Source organism: Sus scrofa, chromosome 13 (assembly GCF_054392235.1).
Source record: "Sus scrofa isolate SSC_HxYL_T2T_F1_AM1 chromosome 13, Sscrofa_HxYL_maternal_Yorkshire_Landrace_v2.0, whole genome shotgun sequence".
NCBI classification, from domain to species: domain Eukaryota; kingdom Metazoa; phylum Chordata; class Mammalia; order Artiodactyla; family Suidae; genus Sus; species Sus scrofa.
This window is the reverse complement of record NC_139395.1, coordinates 213,708,771-213,731,566: the sequence shown is the minus strand read 5'-3', so window position 1 is coordinate 213,731,566 and position 22,796 is coordinate 213,708,771. Positions and strand designations below refer to the sequence as shown.

Genomic DNA, 22,796 nt, shown 5'->3' with positions numbered 1-22,796 from the left:
TTCTTTTTATAAAACCTCAAAAGTGCTAAAGTGAAAAGTTTAGCACAGAGCTGGATGGGGTGGCCTCAAAGGAAACCAGGCTGCAGAGTGGGGCCTCCCAAGTACCAGGTGTGCACCAGATCCCCTGCACCAGCCTTAGGAGAACCCTCCTCCAATGTCACGGGCTCAGGGGCGGGGCAGCCACCTTAGGACCCCCCCTGAGATCCCAACATAACATCACTCCCTTTTCCTTTGCCTGCTGCCACCTTGAGGCAGTTCAAGGACCCTGGCAAAGCCCTGGCCATGTTACTTGATAGGATCTGCCAAGGGACGGCTGTTACTCAATCTACTTAGTGGGAGAGGTGGCTGCTGCGCTTCCCCCCCCCCCCACCCCCACCCCCGCCCGGGAAGTCCCTCCTGCAGCCACTCTGGACTGCTTGGCTCTGACAGCCTCACACCCCAGGGCCTGGAGCAAAGACTCTCAAACCTGCAGAGTCCTCTTTATAGCATGTGCTGCCCTCAGTGGAATGTTCCTTCATAAAATTCAGTTTCTTTAGCTGGGGGCAGTCCTGAGGGTGCTGTGCCTCTCCACTTATAGCTTCCCACTCTGAGGGGTCTGTAATTCGGCTCCTGTGAACGAGGGTCCTCATTTTCGAGCTGGGGAGGGGGACTTGGTCCCACGCTGGAAGCCGCCTGAGACTTCCCAGCCCTCGACAGGCTATCTCCGGCTCATCCCTTTCAAGAACCGGTAAAGAGGGCAAAGGAGAGGGCTGGAGAATGAGTCCTTGAGAGCAGAGGGACATCTGTATCCTCCATACTTTGAGATTTTTGTTGGAGACAGAAACGGACGAATGGGCAGAAATTAGCAGGGTGTTAGTGGAAAAACCTGAACATGCCACATGATGGCCTGGCCTTACAGGAATTTACCCAGCCCGTCATTTTTTTTTTTTTTTTTTTTTTTTTTTTTTTTTTGTCTTTTCAGGGCCTCCCCAGCATGTGGAGGTTCCCAGGCTAGGGGTCTCATCAGAGCTGTAGCTGCTGGCCTATGCCAGAGCCACAGCAACACCAGATTCGAGCCGCATCTGCAACCTACACCACAGCTCACAGCAATGCCAGATCCTTAATCCACTGAGCAAGGCCAGGTGTCAAACCCGCAACCTCATGGTTCCTGGTTGGATTCGTTTCTGCTGTGCCACAACAGGAACTCCCTACCCAGCCTGTCTTTACAATCAGTTCAGGCCTGAAAAGCATATATTGGGTGCAGAGGTTCAGAAAGTGAGGGTGAGAAAAATTTTTACTGGTATGTTGCCCGCAACAGATGTCTATCTTAAAAAAGAAGTCCAGGGAAGTAGGAATTCCCGTTGTGGCGCAGCAGAAACAAATCCAAGTAGTATCCATGAGGATGCAGGTTCGATCCCTGGCCTCACTCAATGGGTTATGAATCTGGCGTTGCCCTGAAATGTGGTGTAGGTCACAAGTGCAGCACAGATCTCACGCTGCTGTGGCTGTGGCACAGGCCAGGTGCTACAGCTCCAATTCGACCCCTAGCCTGGAAACTTCCTTCCACATGCTACCAGTGCAGCCCTTAGGGAAAAAAAAAAAAAAAAAAAAAAGAAGCTGGAGTTCCCGTCGTGGCGCAGTGGTTAACGAATCCGACTAGGAACCATGAGTTGCGGGTTCGGTCCCTGCCCTTGCTTAGTGGGTTAACGATCCGGCGGTGCCATGAGCTGTGGTGTAGGTTGCAGACTCGGCTCGGATCCTGCATTGCTGTGGCTCTGGCGTAGGCCGGTGGCTACAGCTCTGATTCAACCCCTAGCCTGGGAACCTCCATATGCCGCGGGAGCGGCCCAAGAAATAGCAAAAAAAGGCAAAAAAAAAAAAAAAGCTAATAATAATAAAGTCCAGGAAAGTAATCTGTCTGCAAGGGAGGACAGAGCAGAGACCAGAAGGTGCCTGCTTGGCCCTGGACCCATGTGAACCAAGGGCCACTTTCCTCCGATTTAGGGAGACACTGCTGGCAGAGAATCGGAGGTGTTATCCAAACCCCGTCTTTTCTAGAAGCCAGTGACTTACTCCCAAACCCTGCCTCAGAGACAACTGTGCCTGAGTCTAGAGCCTTTTTCCAGACACAGCTCAGACTGCTCTGGCCGAGGGGGAGAGGCCTCGTGGCGAGGGTTGGACTGTTTCCCCTGGGAACTGTCTGGCAACTCTAATGAGGAAGAGCTCTTAGCGTTTATAGAGCGCCTTTCATCTGTGGCTCTCAAAGCTGTGCCACAAACAGTAATTAACGCTCACACCTGTAAGGCAGGTGAGTCTCGTTACCCCCATTTTTAGAGATGAGGAAACAGAGGTTAGAGAGCAAAGGCCTGGTGGTGAGCACCGGGGCTGGAGGCAGCTGTCTGACGGTAAGAACCAGCATTCCGCATTCCGGACTGCCAGCAACCTGACTGCAAAGCCACAAAACCTCCCTCCATGGGGCACAGAATGTGGTCCCCAAGGCATTGAGTGGTAGGGTCGTGGCCACAGTTCCGCTGCCCTCCCGCAGGCAGTCTGCCACCTCGCAGGCCCTCCAGTCAGCTCCAAGGACAGGATCCCTCAAAACCCTGAAACACTGCATCTGCAGGCAGGTCTCTGCCCCAGCTTGGTGCTGGATGCTTCCCTTCAAAGTAATTGCTGGAACAATGAATGCATCTTAGCTGTACATGAGTAACCAAGATGTCTGCAGCCAGCAGGAGACAAACGGTTGGCAGGTCTCAGAGCTCTTTCCCAACTTCTTTTTCCAGGATCCAGAGCTGGTGGGAACTGCCTCACGTTATCAGGGGATTTCACTGATAGCAACCCCAGGCTAACCCAGTGTCTGCTACCTGGGCACACTTGCAGGTGACAAGGACGCCCGCTTGCGGTGCTGTGTTACACTTGCACTGCCCCGGCGGAGGAAACGGCGCTTCAGCTGGACAGTGGGACTTGGAGGGAAAGGCCTCTTTCATAGCAGCGAATTTCCAGGCCCCAGGGCCATGAAAGCTGATATCCCACAGTTCCGGGGACAGCCCTTTTGTTCACAGGGGGAGCCCAGATCTGTCTTCAGGGGTCCCAGACAGGGAGATGCCAGCCACCACCGGGGCTCGCCCTGACACATCACCCTGGAAACTGACTCACATCTCTGAGTCCTGAGTCACATCCTGTTGTGAGCTCTGAGCCATCCAAAAGGGCATTACACCAGCTGCCCATGACTGAGGTGAACTTGGAGGGCACCCTGGGAACTGCCCTGCTGTCTTCCAAGCTGAAAAGGGGGAAAATCCTCTAGGGAAAAAAACAGTGCTGCCCTGAGGGTTTCTATGTTCACCACACAGGTTTGGTCTTTTAAAAATAGACACTAAGGCCCCATAGCATACTTAACTGTCCTGTCTTGGTTTTTAAATGGCTCTGAAAGGTAACTGAAAGACCAGGTCTTTGAAGGTATCAGCCAAACAGCCAAGGAAAAGGCCCTGTCAACCTTCTCTGGCCCTAGGCTGAGACATGGTATCCCAGGACATGTGAGCTGTTACTGGGGACCCAGGTTTTGAGGGGGGCGTTAAAAAGCCCCACAGAGATAAGTGTCAAGGGGGGATCAGGAGGCATCGCTGCCCTTCCTCTGGCCTGGGAGACATGAGAACAGAGTAGGACGTTTTAAACTTTACAACGAGCAGCTTTTAGTTTCGTGCAGTTCCTGCCACTTTCTTGTACTCAATTTCTCTGATTTCTACTCTTATTTTTCTTGCTTGCTTTAGGTTTATTTTGCTCTTTTTTTCCCCTTTCATTTCCTAAGGTGGAAACTTATTGATTCTGGATTGTTCTTCTTTTCTAATATGCACCGGATGCTATAAATGTCCTTCTAAGCACTGTTTCTACAGCATCCCACAAATTGTGATGTTGGATTTTCATTTAGTTTAAAGTACATTTTAATTTCTCTTGATGCTTATTTGACCCACAAGTTATTTAGAAGTGTGAGAAGCTCCAAATATTTGGGTACTTTCCAGCTATCTTCCCGTTATTGGTTTTTTTTTTAGCTGAAATTCATGTGGACTGAGAATATATTTGGGATGACTTATGTTATTTTAAATTTGAGGTGTGTTTTGTGGTCTGTTTTAGTGAAGGTTTCCTGTGAGCTTGAGAAGAATGTGTATTCTGCTGTTGCTGGATGGAATTTTCCAAAGATGCTCATTAGATCAAGTCAGTTGGTAGCGCTGTTCAGATCAACCATGCCCTGATTTTCTGCCTGCTTGATGGAGCAGTCACTGAGAGGGTTGTGAAGTCTTCAGCTAGAAGTGTATTTTTCTCTTTCTCTCGGAAGTCCCGTCAGATCGTGCCTCATGTTTTTGGACACTCTCTTGTTAGATACATATATGTTAAGGATTTTTGTGTCTTAGACATGAGCTTTTCCATCATGTAATTCCCTTCTTTATCCCTGAAATCTTTCCTTCGTCTGAAGTCGATTTTGTGTAAAATTAATACAGCTGCTCTGGCTTTCTGTTGATTACTCTTAGCCCAGTCTGTCTCTCTCTACTTCTGAGACTACATTTAAAGCAGTTTGACAGTTGAGTCTTGTTTTTTAATATACTGACAACTTTTAGTTGGTGCATTTATTAAACCATTCATATTTATTTATTTTTGTCTTTTTGCCTTTTCTAGGGCCACTTCCTGCGGCATATGGAGGTTCCCAGGCTAGGGGTCGAATCGGAGCTGTAGCCGCCAGCCTACGCCAGAGCCACGTGGGATCTGAGCCGCATCTGCCACCTACACCACAGCTCACAGCACTGCCGGATCCTGAACCCACTGAGCAAAGCCAGGGATCGAACCCGCAACCTCATGGTTCCCAGTCAGATTTGTTAACCACTGCGCCATGATGGGAACTCCTACAGCATTCATATTTAAAGGGTTTGTTGATGTAGCTGGATTCATATCTACTACGTATCTGTTCTAAATTTGTTGCACCTGTTCTTTTTTTCTGCCTTCTCTAGTTTTAATTGAGCATTTTATGTGATTCCATTCCATTTTATCTCCTCTTAGCATATCAATTATACTTAAAAAGTATCTTAGTGGTTGTCCTTGAGTTTGAAAAGACATGTTTAACTAATGTTAAGTCACCATCATGTAACTAGAGACCACTTCTTTCCCATTTCTGTCACTGCTGCCATTCATTTCACATACTCCTATTTTAAAACTACCCAATACATTATCACTTCAGACAGTTACATTTTGGACCAATAAAGAACAGGAAAGATTAACTTTACTTCATTTATTTTATGATGTGCTTCCTTTCTTCATCTAGATCCAAGTTTCCGACCTATAGTTGTTCCTATTCCCTGAAGAACTTTTTTTTTTTTTTTTTAACATTTCCTACAGGGCAGGTCTGCTGGATAAATTAGCTCAGTTTTTGTCGGTCAAAGAATTATTTTATTTCTCCTTTGGAGGATAATATTGCTGAATACAGAATTCCAGGTTGGTAGCTTTTTTTCTTTCAACACTTTATTTACTACACTCTATTTTTGCTTGCATGGTTTCAAAAGAGAAGTCCACAGTAATTCTTATCATTGCTCCTCTCTAGGTAAGGTGTCTCTCCCCACCTTTCCTTTCTGGTTTCTTTCAGGGTTTTCACTTTGTCTTTGGGTTTTCTGCAGTTTCAATTTGATACGCCTATATGTAGATTATTTGGTATTTATCTTCCTTAGTCTTGCCTGAGCTTCCTGGATCTGTGCTTTGGTATCTGTCATTAATTCTGGCAAATGTGTAGCTATTAATACTTCAAATATTTCTTCTACTCTGCTGTGTATTCTTATTCTGGCATTTCTGCTACACATATATTAATTACACCTTTTGAAATTGTCCCAAAGTTTGTGGACGTTCTGACTTTTGTGTTTTTTTTCTCTTTACCTGGTAAGTTGATACTGACATACTTTCAATTTCATTGAAATTCTTTCATAGTTTACTGATTCTTTCCTTAGCCATGACCAGTCTGTTGATGAGCCTATCTAAGGCACTTCTCATTTCTGTTATAGTGTTTTTCATTTCTAGAATTTCCTTTTGAGTCTTAGTATTTCCGTCTCCCTACTTACATTGCCCATCTGTTCTTGAAAGCTGTCTTCTTTTACCATTAGTGCCCTTAATATATTAGTTAAATTCCCTGCCCTGATAACTCCAAAATTTGTCATATCTGAGTCTGGTTCTGATGCTTGTTTTTTCTCTTCAAATTGTTTTTTCTTGCCTCTGTCATGCCTTATTTCTGTTTGAAAGCTGGATGTAATGAATCAGGTAACAGGAACTGAGGTAACAGGCCTCTGATATGATATTTTATGTTCCTCTAGCTAGGGCTTGGGCTGTGTTTAATGTTTGCTACAGCTGTACTTACCAGAGGCTTCAAATTCTTCTAATGTCCTTGGTTTTTTCATTTTCTGTTTCTGTCTTCGGACTTCCCTAAGAACTCTCCCTTAAATAGTCTGTCTTGCAGTTCCTTAAGCTGCAACCCACTGCTATTATACTAGAATATAATAATGGATGAGGAGCTGGAGCAGTTCCTAAACGAAAACCCCACAAAAGTGCCCCATTTAACCCCCATACACACACACATAAGACTGCAGCCCCACAGGAGTTTCTTACTCTCACACTAGTTGTGAATTATCAGTCTGCTTAGTTGTTCGTTTGTTTTTTTCTTGTTGTAAAGATGGGAGTGATGACTCCTAAGATCTTAACATTTAAAGAATTCCCATCGTGGCTCAGCAGAAACAAATCTAAATAGTATTCATGAGGATGCAGGTTCGATTCCTGGCCTTAGTGGGAAAGGGATCCAGCATTGCCATGAGCTGTGGTGTAGGTTGTGGATGCAGCTCAGATCCCAAGTTGCTGTGGCTGTGGCATAGGCCGGCAGCTGTTGCTCTTATTTGACCCCTAGCCTGGGAACTTTCATATGTGTGGAACTTCCTTATATGTTTAGGGTGTGGCCCTAAAAATCAAAAAAAGAACAAAAAAACAAAAACTAAGATCTTGACATTTCAGAGCTGGAATTAGAAACAGCAGAATAATTTGACATGAATTCTCTGACAGGGTCATTTTTTACTTTGGAGACATTTTATACTCTATACCAAAAGACCAAAGCACTCTACTAAGTTATCAAGTGAGATATGAAGATATCTCTGAGCTCACTACTAGCCTCGATCTCCCCCATCTGTAACTTCCCCTCTTCTTCATTTCCAATGGAATAGGGGGGGATCACTATTTCAGGGGAAGGGGACTATTCTATTACTTGATGGATCAAAAAGATTAAAATAGCCTCAATAAAGCAGCTATATCAAAATATTATGTACCTGGAACAAAAGATGCAGGAAGGCTCAAATTAAAATTTTCTAATCTAGTTGTTGTTTTTTAATGGAAACATGAACCGGTTGAGATTGGACCTGTGCCTTCTCCATCCTCACCTCAAGTTTTCTTGCCCCTTCACCACCTCAGTCCAGTTCCTTCCCAGTGCTGAAGACCCTGGGTGTCAGACCTTTTTCTCGGTGACTAGCACAGTGTTACCCAAGTCTCATCCTGGAGGCGGTGTGTATGGCCTTACCAATAAAGATAAGTTCCTTGGCATGAATTTCTTCTCCTTTTTAGTAATATAATTATAAAAATTAGACTTACTGAGCATTTGATGTGGCCAAAAACTGTGATACCTGCTTTACATATAGCTTATTTCACTTATCTCTATTACCCTTTGAAATAGGAAAACTGTGTATCAGAGGAAATAAGTGACTTGCCCAAGGTCGTATAGCTAGTTTATGATGAAGGCAAAATTCAAACTGAAATCTACCACTTAAATTAGGGCCTTTCCCTTATCTGCTCCTCTCAGAGGCAGAACATAGAATGTAATAAACACCACTAGGGTTCTTATCTCTTAACATGAGAACAGTTGTTCACAAGTTCAGTTAGGCAGGTAATTCAGTTGTTCACCTGGATACAGCCCATAGGTCCCCCACCAGCTATAACTCTGGAAGCCAAGGACTATAATCCTCTCACTACTGAGTTCCCAAAACAGTGGCCCTAATAAGGCAAAAATGTTCTTTGGCAACATGAATAAATGAGGACCTGAATAACTTCATGAGTCTAAGAGTGACTGAATGAAGTAACTCTCAACATGACGATTAATGCAACAGAAAAAAAAAAGCCATTCCAAGCATTGTACAGTCCTGGGATCTTCACCAATATCAGACTCTTAAGTTCCAGTGGGGCAGGGGCCTTACTGATCTTATTCCCTGGGCTGTTTGCACATGCCTGGCACAGGGTAATTTTCAATAAACTTGTTCTTTTTGGTGGATTGATCTATAAAAGGCAGTCCCTTCAAGAACAAACAGCCCTCTTCTGAAGAATGACTGACAGTGGTTCTTTTCCTCAGCCTATGGCTTTTTACCTTGACAGCCCCCATCTCATCTCTGCCCTACTCCCTCTTTCCCAAATACGCATATTTTTGCAAGCACCATTCTTTACCTCAGCCACTGATTCTTCCTTAATTCTGTTTGACATACAAGCTAAGCAGAGAATACTGTTTGGAACCCATTTGAATTAAGATCCTGCACGGTCACCACTGCAAGGGGCAAAGAGAGTGTAAGTTAAGTGCACCAGGGTCACCACGCAGAGAGGCCAAAGGCCACTTCTCCTTGTCAGTCCGGTGCTTGGGAGGCCCACAGCTCTGTAACTTCCATACTTTCCTTCATGTGCTCACGTTGGCCCCATCACAGCAAGAATAGTAAATTAAGAGTAAACTCAGCATATACCATGTCAATAGCCCTTTAAAAAAAATGAATAATCCATGTATTAGAAGAAAACACCCAAAACCCCAATGTGAGAAGCTTGCCATCACCACCTTCCGGCGCACCTCTGCCAATGAAGCCAAGGACAGTTCACTGTGGTCACAGACAGGAAAAACTGCTTAAAGGAGGACAGCCGGGTTTTTAGTGCTGTCACCCCTCTAGCACCAAAAGGCTGAGTTGTGGGGTGGAGTAAGAAGATGCTGGAATTTAAAACCCTGTGTTAAAAAAAAAAAGTCATAGAACCTGGACTTTAATCATAAAGATCATTTTACCAAAGCATATTTTTAAAAGGCTGTGAAACATTATGCAACGTTTGCATGGTTTAATTATGAGTTTAGAAAAGCCTAGCACAACTTTTTCACTACAGTAAAACATGACAGAGCATGAATCATGGCATAATACTTTATGCTTACTGTGGTTTTAGACATGGGGCTAGGGGTGCTGGCCTGTCTACACAACAAGGCATGAATTACTGTACTGCAATTCACACCCAGAGGGCTTTATGACAATTATAAAACTTCTTTTGTTTGCTTTTTAAATGATTAAAATATTTGAGTACTATAGACTCAGTAAATATGTATATCCAGGACATATACATGTTTCATAGTAAACATCTGAGTATATGATTTTTTATTTTCTCTTGGCACAAAATACTTGTAGCAATGTGGCAATATTGAAGAATCTGCTATTTCAATTTGCTTTCAGTTATTGGAAACAGTTAGCTGTAGGATAATGCAGGATCTCTGTAGTTGAACACTTATTTTTCACCGAGTCCAGAATGGGCCAGCTCTTTATTCCTTGCCACCCCTCAAATTGTCTAAAATTCAGAAGGAAGTGAAGACCTTTCTTTAATATTAGATCTCAAGGATTCTAAGTTAAAAATATTTCCCCCAGGTTTTTCAAAATTAAAAGTCAGTTATTTTAAAGAAAACAAAGAGATGAGTATGAGAGAAACCAGGGAGAGGGCTGTCAGGGGAAGAATAAGAAGGAAGATGGTTTATCAAATGCCTGATTGTGTTCTCCACTGCGACAACTTCCAAGAGATCAGAGGCTAGGCAAAAGGTAGCCGCTGGAAGTCAAGAGCCCCAGAGGGAGCAGAGGTATAACAAGTCAGAATAACTCACTTGTTCATGTCACGACACACACAAAACTTACACCTGGTATTTTCCTAAGAAGCTGTGCTCTATCTTCACTCCCAGCATCATGAAGCCCTGGCTAGGAAGACCCTTGGGAGTTAGTGTAGTTTGCTGTCACCTTTGTCCACAAAGAAGGTGGGACACAAAGAAAATGAATGTTTAATCCTAAGATTAACATTAACAAAAACTTAAAAGAAAACAAAAACAAGATAAACATTAACAAAACTATCTCATGGTGGGACAGTGATCATTTTAAATTTTCTTACATATTTTGCCTAAGAATAGAGGGGTGGGTTTTTTCCTCCTCCTTTTCATCTGTAAACAGTACGATGCTTTTGAAAACATAAGACTCCTATGAATTCTGGAGTCAAATTTACAAAATCCTTTCTACCTAAATCTTCTGAAGTCAGACTTTTGTCTCTTCTCTATCCCAGGTGTCTTTTAATAGCAATCTATAAAATAACTTGCTCAACATTCTGCCTTTTGAAAGTTGCAAACTTCAGGTCTTGAAAAAATGCAAGACACCTCTGTTAGTACGGGTTTCTAGAGCCAGCTCTGCACAGCCGGGCTCGTGAGCTAGTCATCAGGCTTCGTGGCCAGTTTCCCAGCCAGACTTTCTTTTCAGTTATCCTTGGGAGAGAGTTAACCTGAATAGAAAATATTTAAAAGCCATGGAATTTTTTTTTGCCAAAGGTACAAAAACTCCTGCGTTCTTTTTTGCTTACCGGGAGAGACAGGTGGTCACCTGATAATCATAGCTGTAATTACTGGTAAAGCTGAAGTTGGGCGGTCAACACCTGCTGTAGGTCGCCAGTTTGAACATTAACACTTCTACCTGGAAAGCATAATCAGCTGCTCGCATCATGATTAGTATGACTAAATAAAGCCTTTGGGAGGAACAGCCATCAGAGGACAATCTTTAAGAATCAAAACAAACCCCTATATTTCAGTATCATTTTGGGAAAAAAAATCATCAAAAGCAAATACTTGGACTTAAGTAGGCAGATTTAACACTGGTAAACAGGCCACAGACATGTGTCAGATTTAAACAAAAATAGCTGGTTTTTGGAGTTCCTGCTATGGCACAGGGGGTTAATGATCTGTCATTGCCACAGCTGCAGCTCGGATTCAACCGCCGGCCTGGGAACTTCCATATGCCACAGGTGCAGCAGAAAAAGGAAAGAAAGTAGCCGGTTTTTAATTAAAAGAGTTTACTGTTTTAAATCTTGCCTCCCTCTACATATAACTGACTTCCCTGACTCTCTGCAGACACAAGGCAGATCCAGCCATCCCCACCATGGTCCTACGATCAGTCCTACCAATACCTGGGATCCATTGCCTCTCCTTCTGTCCACCCAGCAACTCCCATCTCGCCTGGACGGGCCAGCGGCATGACAACCCTCTCTGCAGAGCTTTCCAGTCGACTCTCAAGTAAGCTGCTTGAAAACACACTCTTTGGGGAGTTGCCCAGTGGTCTAGTGGTTAGGACTCGGCATTTCACTACTGCTGCCTGGGTTCAGTCCTTGGTCTGGCAACTGAGATTCCACCTCAAGCCGCTGTATCCCGTAGCCAAAAAAAGAAAAAAAAAGAAAACACACTCTTCCAAGTCCAGCTGCAGTGGAAGGTTCTGGAGACCACAGGAGGTGCATGAAGGGAGAAGCAGTCATTTTTAATTGGATACAATATGGTCTAAAGACAGAGCTGTCTGTCACAGTCTCAGACCCACGTGCTGATTTTCCTTGACACCCAGAGACAGAGGTTATGGATGTGGAAGTAGAAGTGGCTTGGAAAAAGTGGATTCCTCAGGCATTTTGGGGGTGCTTACATTTGGCAGGTGAGGGTGGCACCTCAAGGGTCAATAATACAAAATGTGAGTTCCTGTCAAGTGGCTCAGTTGTAATGAACCTGACTAGCATCCATGAGGATATGGGTTCGATCCCTGGCCTCCCTCCATGGGTTAAGGATCTGGTGTTGCTGTGAGCTGTGGTGTAGGTCGAAGATGTGGCTGGGATCTGGGGTGGCTATGGCTGTGGCGTAGGCTGGCAGCTGTAGCTCCAATTCGACCCCTAGCCTGGAAACTTCCACATGCAATGGGTATGGCCCTAAAAAAAGACAAAAATACAAAAAGCCAAAGCAGTGAGCTTCTAGAACTTGGATGGTGGAGAGCTGTTAGAAGTCATGTGAACAGCCTGCTGGGCTACGTGTGGAAAGGAAGCAGATCTATCCCGATGGGACACCTCAAAGAAGAGCTGCTCATAACAGGTTAGAGGAACAGACTGGAAAGCTCAGGTGTCTTGGTTGGCATATAATTGTTGTTAATACGAGCTCATTAAATATTAGTCATTTAACCTATGAGACCTTTGGGCTTAGCATTCACCTTTGCTTGTGGGCAGGGAAATCAGAGTTACACAGAAAAATTCCTTTGTTGAAAGCAAAAGAAGCAACTCCCTGTTTGGGGCTTTGAAACTGGAGCTGGACCAAAGTGAAAATACTTCAGAGAACTTCAGCATTAGGAAACCGGCAAACACACTGCTTGTAGGTTGGGGGAGGGTGGCTGTTTTTGCTTTTCAGCTCTTGGCATCAGATTATAGCAGATTAGGGGGCGGGCAAGGGGGCAAAGGCACCATGTCTGCCACTTAAGTGTTGAGCCACATTGTGTTTTGTGCACAACTGTGATTACTTGAGATTTCACCAAATGCTTTAGCTTCTGAGAGAGTCAGAGAATACCTCTCAGCTTCTCAACAGCAGCACCACTGGCCAGATCATTCTTTACTGTAGGGGGCAGTCCTGTACACTGCTGGACCTTCATCAATGTCTGTGGCCTCTAGATGCCAGGAACACGCCCCCGTCATGACAACCAAAAATCATCTGGCATTGCCAAGCATCCTGAGGACTAACACTGCCCCCGACTTGAGAACTGCCTTCACATATACTTTTGCACTGTAGTGAAACAGGAAAGTCAACTTAGTTGCCCAGTTTCCATGTTATTTTCAGCCATGGATGCCAAGAATTTCATGGCACCTGCTGGGCCAAGGAGTTAAGGGACAGGATAGGAATTAATGAAGTCCATTTAGCTTGTTGTTTTAGAAGCTTTGTTCCCTCAGGACTGGTCTGATTCCAAAGGCGTTTGTCATCTCGTATTGATTCTTCTTCTTGGTGGTGCTGCTCTGCCCATTGGCAATGGTCTACCTCTGAAGCAATTACTCTTTTCCTTGGAAATGTCCCTGCTGTGTGTGTGTCCCTTCGAATTTATTGTGGAAGTCTTTTGAGTTGGTCTGCACCCAAGACAGTGGGCACCTTAAATCCAAGAACTCTAGCTGCTCCAACTGACCAGTTCAGATGTAAGGGGGGCTTCTCTTTCCACAGGGACGTTGCATGTGCACTCTCAAATCACCTCTCACAGCTACACTTGGGAATAGTCTGGACTTCAGTTAGCCAGGGAGTAATAGAAAGGCGTTTTATAGCATGAGGGTGTGAAATAGATAAAAACCAAGGCGACCCATTTCAGCACCCAAGCATGACCCTGCGCTGTCTTGGAGGGTGGGCCTGGGAGAATTCCAGAGGTGCTTTCACCGGTGGCAGAGAACAGCATGGGAGACTGCTCTTCAACTTGGCAGCTCTCCCTCTGAGAAACCAAGCCTGGAGCCCAGGCCTGAAAAGTGTTGTCATCCGCCTGGGGGCAGGAGGGGGTTGGGATACTTAAAAGAAAAGTGGCTGCCTGGCGGCCAGCTTTGAGAGCCTGCACAGCTCTGAGCCAGCTTTCCCTGAATCCACCCCCCAGCCCCACCTGGGCTTCCTTTTGCAGGAGGGACCTGTGCTCTGTCTCTTTCTCTTCCCTTTGTAGACAGACTCCACACCTTGTCTGAAAAGAGTTGTCATCTGGAGGTTTTCTTTTCTTTTTTTCTTTTTAAATAATGTTTAGCTGCCAACCTGGGCGACAGACAGCATGCATTAATCTGAGTCATGCAAAAGATCCTTTTAAGGCAGCCATTATCTGCTCAGGCTGTTTAATCCTTTGGGGGCAGTGGGAGGGGCCCAGAGTGGGTCTGCTTTCATCCACATCGAGCTGCAGAAGGAAGACTTGAGCTGCCATGGCAAATATTTAGCCCCATCGGTAGGGAAACAATCCCAACTAAAATGCCTGAACCGCCTAATCCCCAGATTTCCTACTTTTTAAAAGCTCCCTGGGAATATGAGGGGTCCCCATCTCTGCCAACACTACCACTGAGTAAGGGGGCACCAAGCCAGCCAAAAGGACAAACGAGCTAAGGCGGGGTGGGTGAACTGTGCGTGATTGGTGGGGCTTGGTAGGGGGAATCCAATTGGACATAAAAATGAAAACAAATAGGTGAATAGGTATATTGAGTCTGAGCCTATCTAGAGGGCCGAAGCTATTCTGTTATCAAAATATATATATAAAGGATAATTAGACCAAATGGATGGTCTTTTGTAGTGTGGCATTGGTACAGTGCAGACAGAAGAAGAATCACAGGCAACATCTAAGATCTTACAGATACTGTGCCCACAAGTGAAAGAGCTATTTTCCCCTGACAGCTGAGACTGTCACATCATTCCATTACTTATGTCCGTGACAAACCACGGACTCACTGAGGATTCCAGTAACTTGCTGCCATCACCAGGTTACCATGTAGTGGTTGGAACAGACTGGCAGAGCATGTCCAGACACCGTCATGAAACAGGGTGACCTTTCATTCATTTTCCAGTGGATTCACCTTTTTGTCTCAGGGCAAATGAAGCAAGAGGAATAATGGGTGGAGTCATTTATTTGTGTCCGGAATATTGCATCAGATGACAACAAATTGTGTTTGCCTAATGCTTTTCCTCCTACCTCGGCTTCTCCCTGGACTATAGAAATCTTAACTGGAAAAATGGAGTAAAGCTTCCTGTTAACTCTCAAGCATGTCACGGCTCTCTGTGTGAGCAAAAACAAGTGACAGGGGCTTGCTCACAGATGGCCCCAGTGGGCAGGGACGAACCCTGTGGAATGAGGTGCGGCCTGGCTTCAGGATGAGCTAGAGAGTGTCCGTGGAAGGGCGGCCCTAGAACCACTGTCAGTTTACAACTTTTTCCCCTACCCACATGTCTGACTCGCTTTGAAAAGATTAACAGGAGTGTTTGTTTGAAAGTCAGACTCCTGGTTTCCTCATTAGTGGAGAGATCTGCCGCAGACTTCGGTTGTTTCTGTAAACTTTAATTACCTTTTTGATGAGGAGTATATCCCCTCATCACATGCACCCCAAATTTACAGAGGAGTTCATTTGGAGGGAAGGAAGGCTGAGGAGAGGGAGGGAGAGAGGAGAGATGAGAGAGAGACAGAGAGAGAGAGAACACTAGCTCTCCCTGCTGGAATAACAGACTTGAAATATGAGGAAGTTGATCAACAGCCGATGCCTTCCAAAAAGAGATTAATTCACCCGGTAGCTTTCCTTTCAGAGCTAGCTCTTGGCTCCATCAAGTTTCTCTGTGGGCCTATACACAAAAGGACACAGGCCACATGCCATCCTGAGCTTGGAGTTATTTTCTATGTTGATTTGAGAACTTATAAATTTTAAAACATTCAATTCTTGTCTCTGTTGTTTTGTTGCTGACGTAAAGACTATAGTCCTGGCCTGGTCATTTAATGAATAATTAATTCTAAGGAACAGAAACTACCCCAGGACACCATCCTACATCCACAGTGGTAGGTCTCAGTGGGGGTATTTTTGCTCCCCTCACCCCTACCACCAGGACAGCTGGAAAGTCTGGAGACCTTGTTGGTTGTCACAATGGGGGGAGTGAGGGCACTACTGACATCTGGTGGGCAAAGGCCAAGGATGCTGCCAAACATCCCACAATGCACTGGACAGCCCCCCCCCACTGCCGCAGCAAGTCTGGCCCCAAATACCAGTAGTGCCACTGTCAGGAAACTGATCTACAGGACACAGGAAACCCATCCTGGCACCCAAACCCCCCAGGACTTTGGCAGCCCGTGGTTAAGAAAACTGTAGAAAGACGCAACAAAAGACAGCCAAAGTCAATCTGGTCTGTGAAACTGTAAATGCCATAATCCTAAAACAATGTGTTTTATAGACAAAGTTTTGCCATTCCTGGTAAAATTTCAACATGTACAAAAACAGAGTAGACCAATCAAGGTCCTGGAGCCACTCCTGTTAACAAATCAGTGAAATATATATTAGAGAAAACCCTGTGAAATCAAGGCTATCCTATTTCTAAAGATGTGGGAGTGATCTGAAGATAGATATAAGGAAGAAAAGAGTGATGTGGTGGTCACTGCTAGGGCATGCGTTGGGTTCAATCATAGGAAACTGCCAATTTTTAGCTATTCCAGGCCTACAGAAATGGCAATTTCCTATGATTCAACCTAAATATTATATATAGTATTATATTATTATATATTACTATCATTATGACAACATATTATGCATATATTCTGATATTAATCAATGAATGCATCCATTATATTAGTAATTCAGGTGTTGTATACGTCTTATATATTGTTAAAAATTAAATTTTACATTAATATTAACATATTAATATATTGATCATAGAGAAAGCTGGTAAGCTCTTTTCTGCAAAGGGCCAGATACTAAATATTTTAGGCTTTCTGAGCCCTTCTGGCCCTCCAATCTCTACCATGACCACTCAACTCTGCAGTGATACCTCAAAAGCAGTCACAGATAATACGTAAAAGAATGAGTGAGGCTCTTTCCAATAAAACTTTATGGACATCGATATTTAAATTCCATATCATTTTCACGTCAGGAAATCTTTTTTTTGCTTTTTGCAACCATTTTAAGAAAAGTAAAACTCATTCTTAGCTTGTGGGCCATAGGAAAATTGCTAGCAGGTGGACTTGGCAGGTGGGTTTGCCAAATTCGAAGTTACACCAATATTATATCTCTATCACGCATGTTATTTCTGCACTGTATTATATCACACACCATATCGGGTTGCACGAGGCTGTATGTTACCGTTCTCTCATACCAGCTCCCTGGGCAGCAAGCAGCAGTCCATCCTGGGTACTCCTGTGGGCGGGCCGGCGGAGTAGGAGGCGTGGCTTCCCTGAATCGCCAGCTCAGGATATTTTCTCGCTCACCCACAGGTGCACCTGACCTGACGGCCTTTGGCGACCCGCGCCAGTTCCCCGCGCTGCCCTCCATCTCTGACCCCCGCATGCACTACCCCGGCGCCTTCACCTACTCCCCGACGCCCGTCACGTCGGGCATCGGCATCGGCATGTCGGCCATGAGCTCGGCCACGCGCTATCACACGTACCTGCCACCGCCCTACCCCGGCTCGTCGCAGGCACAGGGCGGCCCGTTCCAGGCCAGCTCGCCGTCCTACCACCTCTACTACGGCGCGTCAGCTGGCTCCTACCAGTTCTCCATGGTAGGCGGCGAACGCTCGCCGCCGCGCATCTTGCCGCCCTGCACCAACGCCTCCACCGGCTCGGCACTGCTCAACCCCAGCCTCCCAAACCAGAGCGACGTGGTGGAGGCTGAGGGCAGCCACAGCAACTCCCCCACCAACATGGCGCCTGCCGCGCGCCTCGAAGAGGCCGTATGGCGGCCCTACTGAGGCTGCGCACGCACCCGCCGCGCGCCGCGCGCCGCGCGTCCTCCCGGAAGCACCGACTCACGGCCCAGCCTCGAGTTCTGCAGAACCACGTGGGCCAGGCCACCGGCCCGGGGAGCGCCTCGCAGTGAACGTGATCTGTGATCTCACTTCCGGGCTGGGAGCCTCCGGGCAGCCTGTGCTTCCGAAGTCCGTGCAGTTCACAGTTGCTCTTGGCCCATCTCAGATTTTTCAAACCTGACGCAACTTGAGGGTGTCCTCTTCATCACCCGTGGACACGTTGTATGGCAAACAGGAAGATTCCCAGAGGGAAACTGTGAATGCTTCTGATTTAGCAATGCTGTGAATAAAAGAAAGATTTTATACCCTTGACTTTTTAACCAAGTTGTTTATTCCAAAGAGTATGGAATTGGGGGTTTTGGTTTTTTTTCGGGGAGGGGGGACGGGGGATGCAACTCATCCTGTTTGGCATCTAATTCATATTTTTAATTTTTTCTTCCAGCACCTTATAAATTGCAAAATGCATATTTGCATTTGGGGTGGTTTTATTTTTATATATATATATATATATAAATTTGAGCTTGCTTCTTTCTTGCTTTGACAGATGAAAGAAATATGATTCCTTTTTCTGTAAGTTTTATTTAACTTTTCTTTTGGACTTTTGTGTAGTTGTTTTTTGAGAAACAACTACAGCTTTGGGTCATTTTCAACTACTGTATTCCCACAAGGAATCCCTAGATATTTATGTATCTTGATGTTTAGACACTTACTTAATGTGTTGATACTTTTTTATTATTTAAATGTACTTATATTAAGAGGAAAAATATCAAGTACTACATTTTTTGTTTTTGATAATAGCCAAAGTTAATTGTATCACATTGAAGAAGGTTAAAAAAAAAATGGGTAATGTGATCACTTGGTTATCTAAATATTGTTTACATTAAACTCCCTTTAATGTTAATCAAACGAGTTGGTAGCTAATGCAGCAATTTTTTTTAGTAGGCTTTTTAGATACTGAGGGTCACTCCAAAGATCTGAACTATGGAATTTTCTGCCAAGCTCAACAAAGGGTCTCATGTCTGACTCCCTCCTTCAGAGAAGGTCAAATTCGGTTCCAGAAGTTTCAGGTAAATGCCAATGATCGCACCTCTGGAGAGGATTTATTTTCTGCCTGGGGGTTTTGTTCACTCCATGGCCCCTTGATAATGTCAGACATGCTTTGTAGCAAAACAAATCCGAAGTAAGGAGGAGCAGTATCCACATGGAAATGGAATGAATGAATTTAGGGGTTCCTTAACTGTTCAATTCTGAGGTGGGAAGGAGATCATCTGAATTCAGAGTTCAGACTTTGTATAGCTCCAAGAAAATATTCCTCTGTGATACAATACCTGTCCACTGCTGCAGAACAAAACTTGTGGCCGTCCCCCAAGGCTGGGAGTGAAAGGGACTAAACGGGATGCCTTTGATAGCCAAAGGTCTCCAGCTCAGTTTTCATAGGGTGGGCCCAGAAGCAGCCCTGAAAAAGCCACATCCCCTCTGTGTGCCTCAGTGGAGCCATGTGGGAGAACATTGTCCTACCCATGCAGGACCCCATCCCATGCTGCTCATTAAACCACCAGTCTTTGCGTTACCCTCACCAGGCTGAGACCCTTCCCTGTAGGATGTGTGCACTTTTACCCATGCATCAGCATGACGGGAAAGACTCCTGTCACTGCTGCCCTTGGCTACAGTTCAAACATATCCAATGTCACTGTAAATTTTATGGAACTATTTTTATTGGAGGATTTGGTCAGAATGCAGTTGTTGTACAACTCATGAATACTAACTGCTGATTTTGACGTGCGTGCTCAAAATGATCTGGTTGTTATTTAATGTACCTCTTAAATTAGTTGAAACGATTTCAGGTCAACTCTGAAGAGTATTTGAAAGCAGGACTTCAGAACAGTGTTTGATTTTTATTTTATAAATTTAAGGATTCAAATTAGAAAGATCTTTGGCTGCAGGCAGCAAAACAGCTGGTCTTATTTAAAACAACTTGTTTTTGAGTTTTCTTATATATATATATTGATTATTTGTTTTACACAAATGCAGTAGCACTTTGGTAAGAGTTAAAGAGTAAAGCAGTTTGTGTTGTCAGGTCATTCTTATCTAGAAAAGAGCTAAAGCAGATCTTGGAGAAACTCAGAATATATTTATTTTCAGTTTAGACACAAGTCTCCCTCCACCACTCAATATCATGTTTTATTCTATATTACATTTTGCAGCAAAATTACCCTTATATGTCAGTAAATTCAATTTTTTTTTTTAATTTCTGAAAAGGACCATTAGTGCATTTACCCCAAATTGAACTTAAAAGTTCTTTTCAGCGCATCGCCTTATCTGACCTGACAAAATATTGGTTTAAAAATGAAGGAGAAAAAATGTATATTTTTTCAGTTCAATTCTGGTACCTGAAGATTTTCCAACTCAGGATCAGCCTAATGCCTACAAGGGAAATCAGATAGCCTCTCGCATTGAATCCTCACCTCAAAGCCATGTATGAGGAGGGCTTGTCACTTTGTTGTAGACCCATGGGTTTGGCCATTCAGAGTTTCACAGACCGTTACCAGCATATATAGATAGTATTTAATCTTTCCAGAAAAAAAGGAAAAAGCCAAACCTTAGTTGTTCTGGAGATAGGTCTCATACTTAACACATGTCCCCACCCCCCCCGCCAGAGGAATTCCATTCTATTGCTTTCAAGTAAATTAAGGTGGTCCTTTATCAAGTAGACCCTTAAGACAACAAGGTAATAACTGGATGTATCTGGGAGCATAGGTTCAGGAGAAGAAAGATTACGGCCATCTCTACTGCTTGTTCATATCTTTGTTTATAATTTCAACATAGACCCATATTTCAGTTCTTTTTTTTTTCTATCTACAGATACTTGTATTTCTTTCCCTCTCTGCCCCCCAATATCACCCTCTCTCTCTCTTCCCCTCCCTCCTCCAAATCCCACCTCTTCCCTCATTTATTCTAGCTTTGTAAAAGGAGATAGCACACCAAACACCAGATAGGTGAAGCTGCACTTTTCCTCCCTTTATAGAAAGGAACATAGTGAGTCAGCCTTTCTCCTGTGTAGGGGTTTCTTCCAGCAGAACAGAGACATTGCCAACCATTTGGGATCTGCTTGCTGTCCGAGTACAGCAATAGAAATCTTCCTGGGCAAATTACCATCAGTGAGTTAACAGACAGTCTTTCTGCTGCCTAGGGTTTCTGTGCAGATAAACAGAAATGCTCTGATTAGAAAGGAAATGAATGGTTTCACTCAAATGTCCTGCAATTTAGGATTGCAGATTTCTGTCTTGAAATACCTGTTTCCTTGGGACATTCTGTCCTGGAGATTTTTGGTTTGGGTGTTTTTTGTTTTCTGGGGAATGACATGTTTGGGGTCTTTCATACATGAGAAATCGGTAGAACAGTGATATCAGAAAGCATTTTTTACTTCTGAACAAAATGCCTTTTTGTTTACCTGCAGTGTACAATTGTTTGGGATTTTTCGTTTGTCTGTTTCTTTGTTTGGAATTTTCCCCTCCCTTTAGCCAGATCAGTATTGATGAGGCTGATCATTTGGCATTTTTTTCCCCTTCCAGAAGAGTTGCATCAACAAAGTTAATTGTATTTATGTATGTAAATAGATTTTAAGCTTCGTTATAAAATATTGTTAATACCTGTAATAATTTTTTCAATTTTTTGTGTGTTTCTAAGGACCTTTTCTTATGTTTGCTAAATACTGTAGACAAAAAAAAAAATGCTTCTTTCTACTTTGTTTATTTTAGACTTAAAAATGAACTACTTTTGATTCACTTTTGTAAAGAGTTAATAGCATGGTTCCAATTTTTTTTTAAAGAAGTTCACTTTTTGTTCTGGGGAAATGAATGTGCAAAAAACAAAAAGAGAGAGAGAGAGAACTGTTGGTTCTTTGTGCTATTCTGGATGTATAAAAATCAATGGAAAAAAAATAAACTTCCAAATTGAAATGACAGTATAACACATCTGTTGAAAAAGTAATACTGGGAAATGCATATACTTGACGAGGCCCCGCCTCATGTCTATTTGTGTAGCAGTTACTGGATCTGTTCACAAAGCATCCTGGAAATTGGTGTGTGGTTTCTTTCTCCCTGGTACTGATGTAGCAAACACCCTCTGCACGGGAGCTGCCAGTCTTGAGTTTTAAACCAGATATGTGATGAGAGCACACCCCAGAAGCCCCTCTCCAACGTGTTTCTAGATAGCGCAGGAGAGCAGGCACCCCATCATGCATGGCCCACCGCCCCTAGTCGGAGTGGCCACCCCCTCTGCCAGGAGCATTCACCGTGCCCAGCCTGTGCAGGGCAGCTGGACTGCTGCTGCCCAGGGACCATTGGAGCCTTACTCTCTTTGTACCGCAGTTTCTTCTGTAAATCCAATATTATAACTAGTGAATGGCAAATAAACAGTTTGGCAAGTACGTACACCCTACCACACTGGTTTCGTCTTTCTCTGAGCTGCCTTCTCTAAGCTGCTGGGTTGGGAAGCTGAATGAAGTCAGCCCCCGACTCCCGCCGTGACACACAGAAAACAGCCTTCAACAGGCAGCTGCTCCCAGGCTTATAGTCTGCAAGCTAAAGTCTTTACCCTCCCAGGACCTCCCGCTCCTGACCACCTAGGTACAGCCCACGCTCTGGGGTTGCTTCTTCAGGTATGAGGGAACACTGAAGCATGAATGAATGCCTGTTAAAAATAAATAAATAAATAAGAGGAGTTCCATTACAGCTCAGCAGTGATGAACCCAACTAGTATCCATGAGGATGCAGGTGCAATCCCTGGTCTCGCCCAGTAGGTTAAGGAACCAGCGTTGCCGTGAGCTGTGTGGTAGGTCACAGATTCGGCTTGGATCTTCTGTTGCTGTGGCTGTGGTGTAGACTGGCAGCTGCCGTTCTGATTTGACCCCTAGCCTGGGAACCCCCTTGTGCAAGTACAGCCCTAGAAAAGAGCAAAAAAAAAAAAAAAAGACATGGGATTTTCAAACACGAAGTGGAAAGGGAACATATTCAACCTGAGGTCGGTCACCCTTACCTGCCTCCGTTTCTGTCAGTTACAGGCATCAGCCTTAAGTAGTGAGGCTACAGGGTCTTCCCACACCACCACCCCTGTGCAAAGTAGTATTAGTATTTCCTTCTCAAGGTTCAGTATGATCCAAAGCACCTCCCAGCCAGGGACCCACCCCTTCCCACTTCTTCTC

The 22,796-nt window shown here is 44.4% G+C and overlaps 1 protein-coding gene across 7 annotated transcripts in view; it reads left to right on the top strand.

Annotated features, from left to right (window-relative positions):
• Positions 1–22,033, top strand: part of RUNX1 (RUNX family transcription factor 1) — a 263,788-nt gene extending 241,755 nt beyond the window's left edge. For 3 of the 7 annotated variants that reach the window (XM_021068413.2, XM_021068411.2, XM_084986771.1), the window contains 2 exons: positions 11,207–11,368; positions 17,061–22,033. In XM_021068413.2, coding sequence (XP_020924072.1) covers positions 11,207–11,368; positions 17,061–17,536 — 638 coding nt within the window. In that variant the 3' untranslated portion in view covers positions 17,537–22,033. 7 annotated transcript variants of the gene reach the window in all.
• The last annotated feature ends 763 nt before the right edge of the window (positions 22,034–22,796 follow it).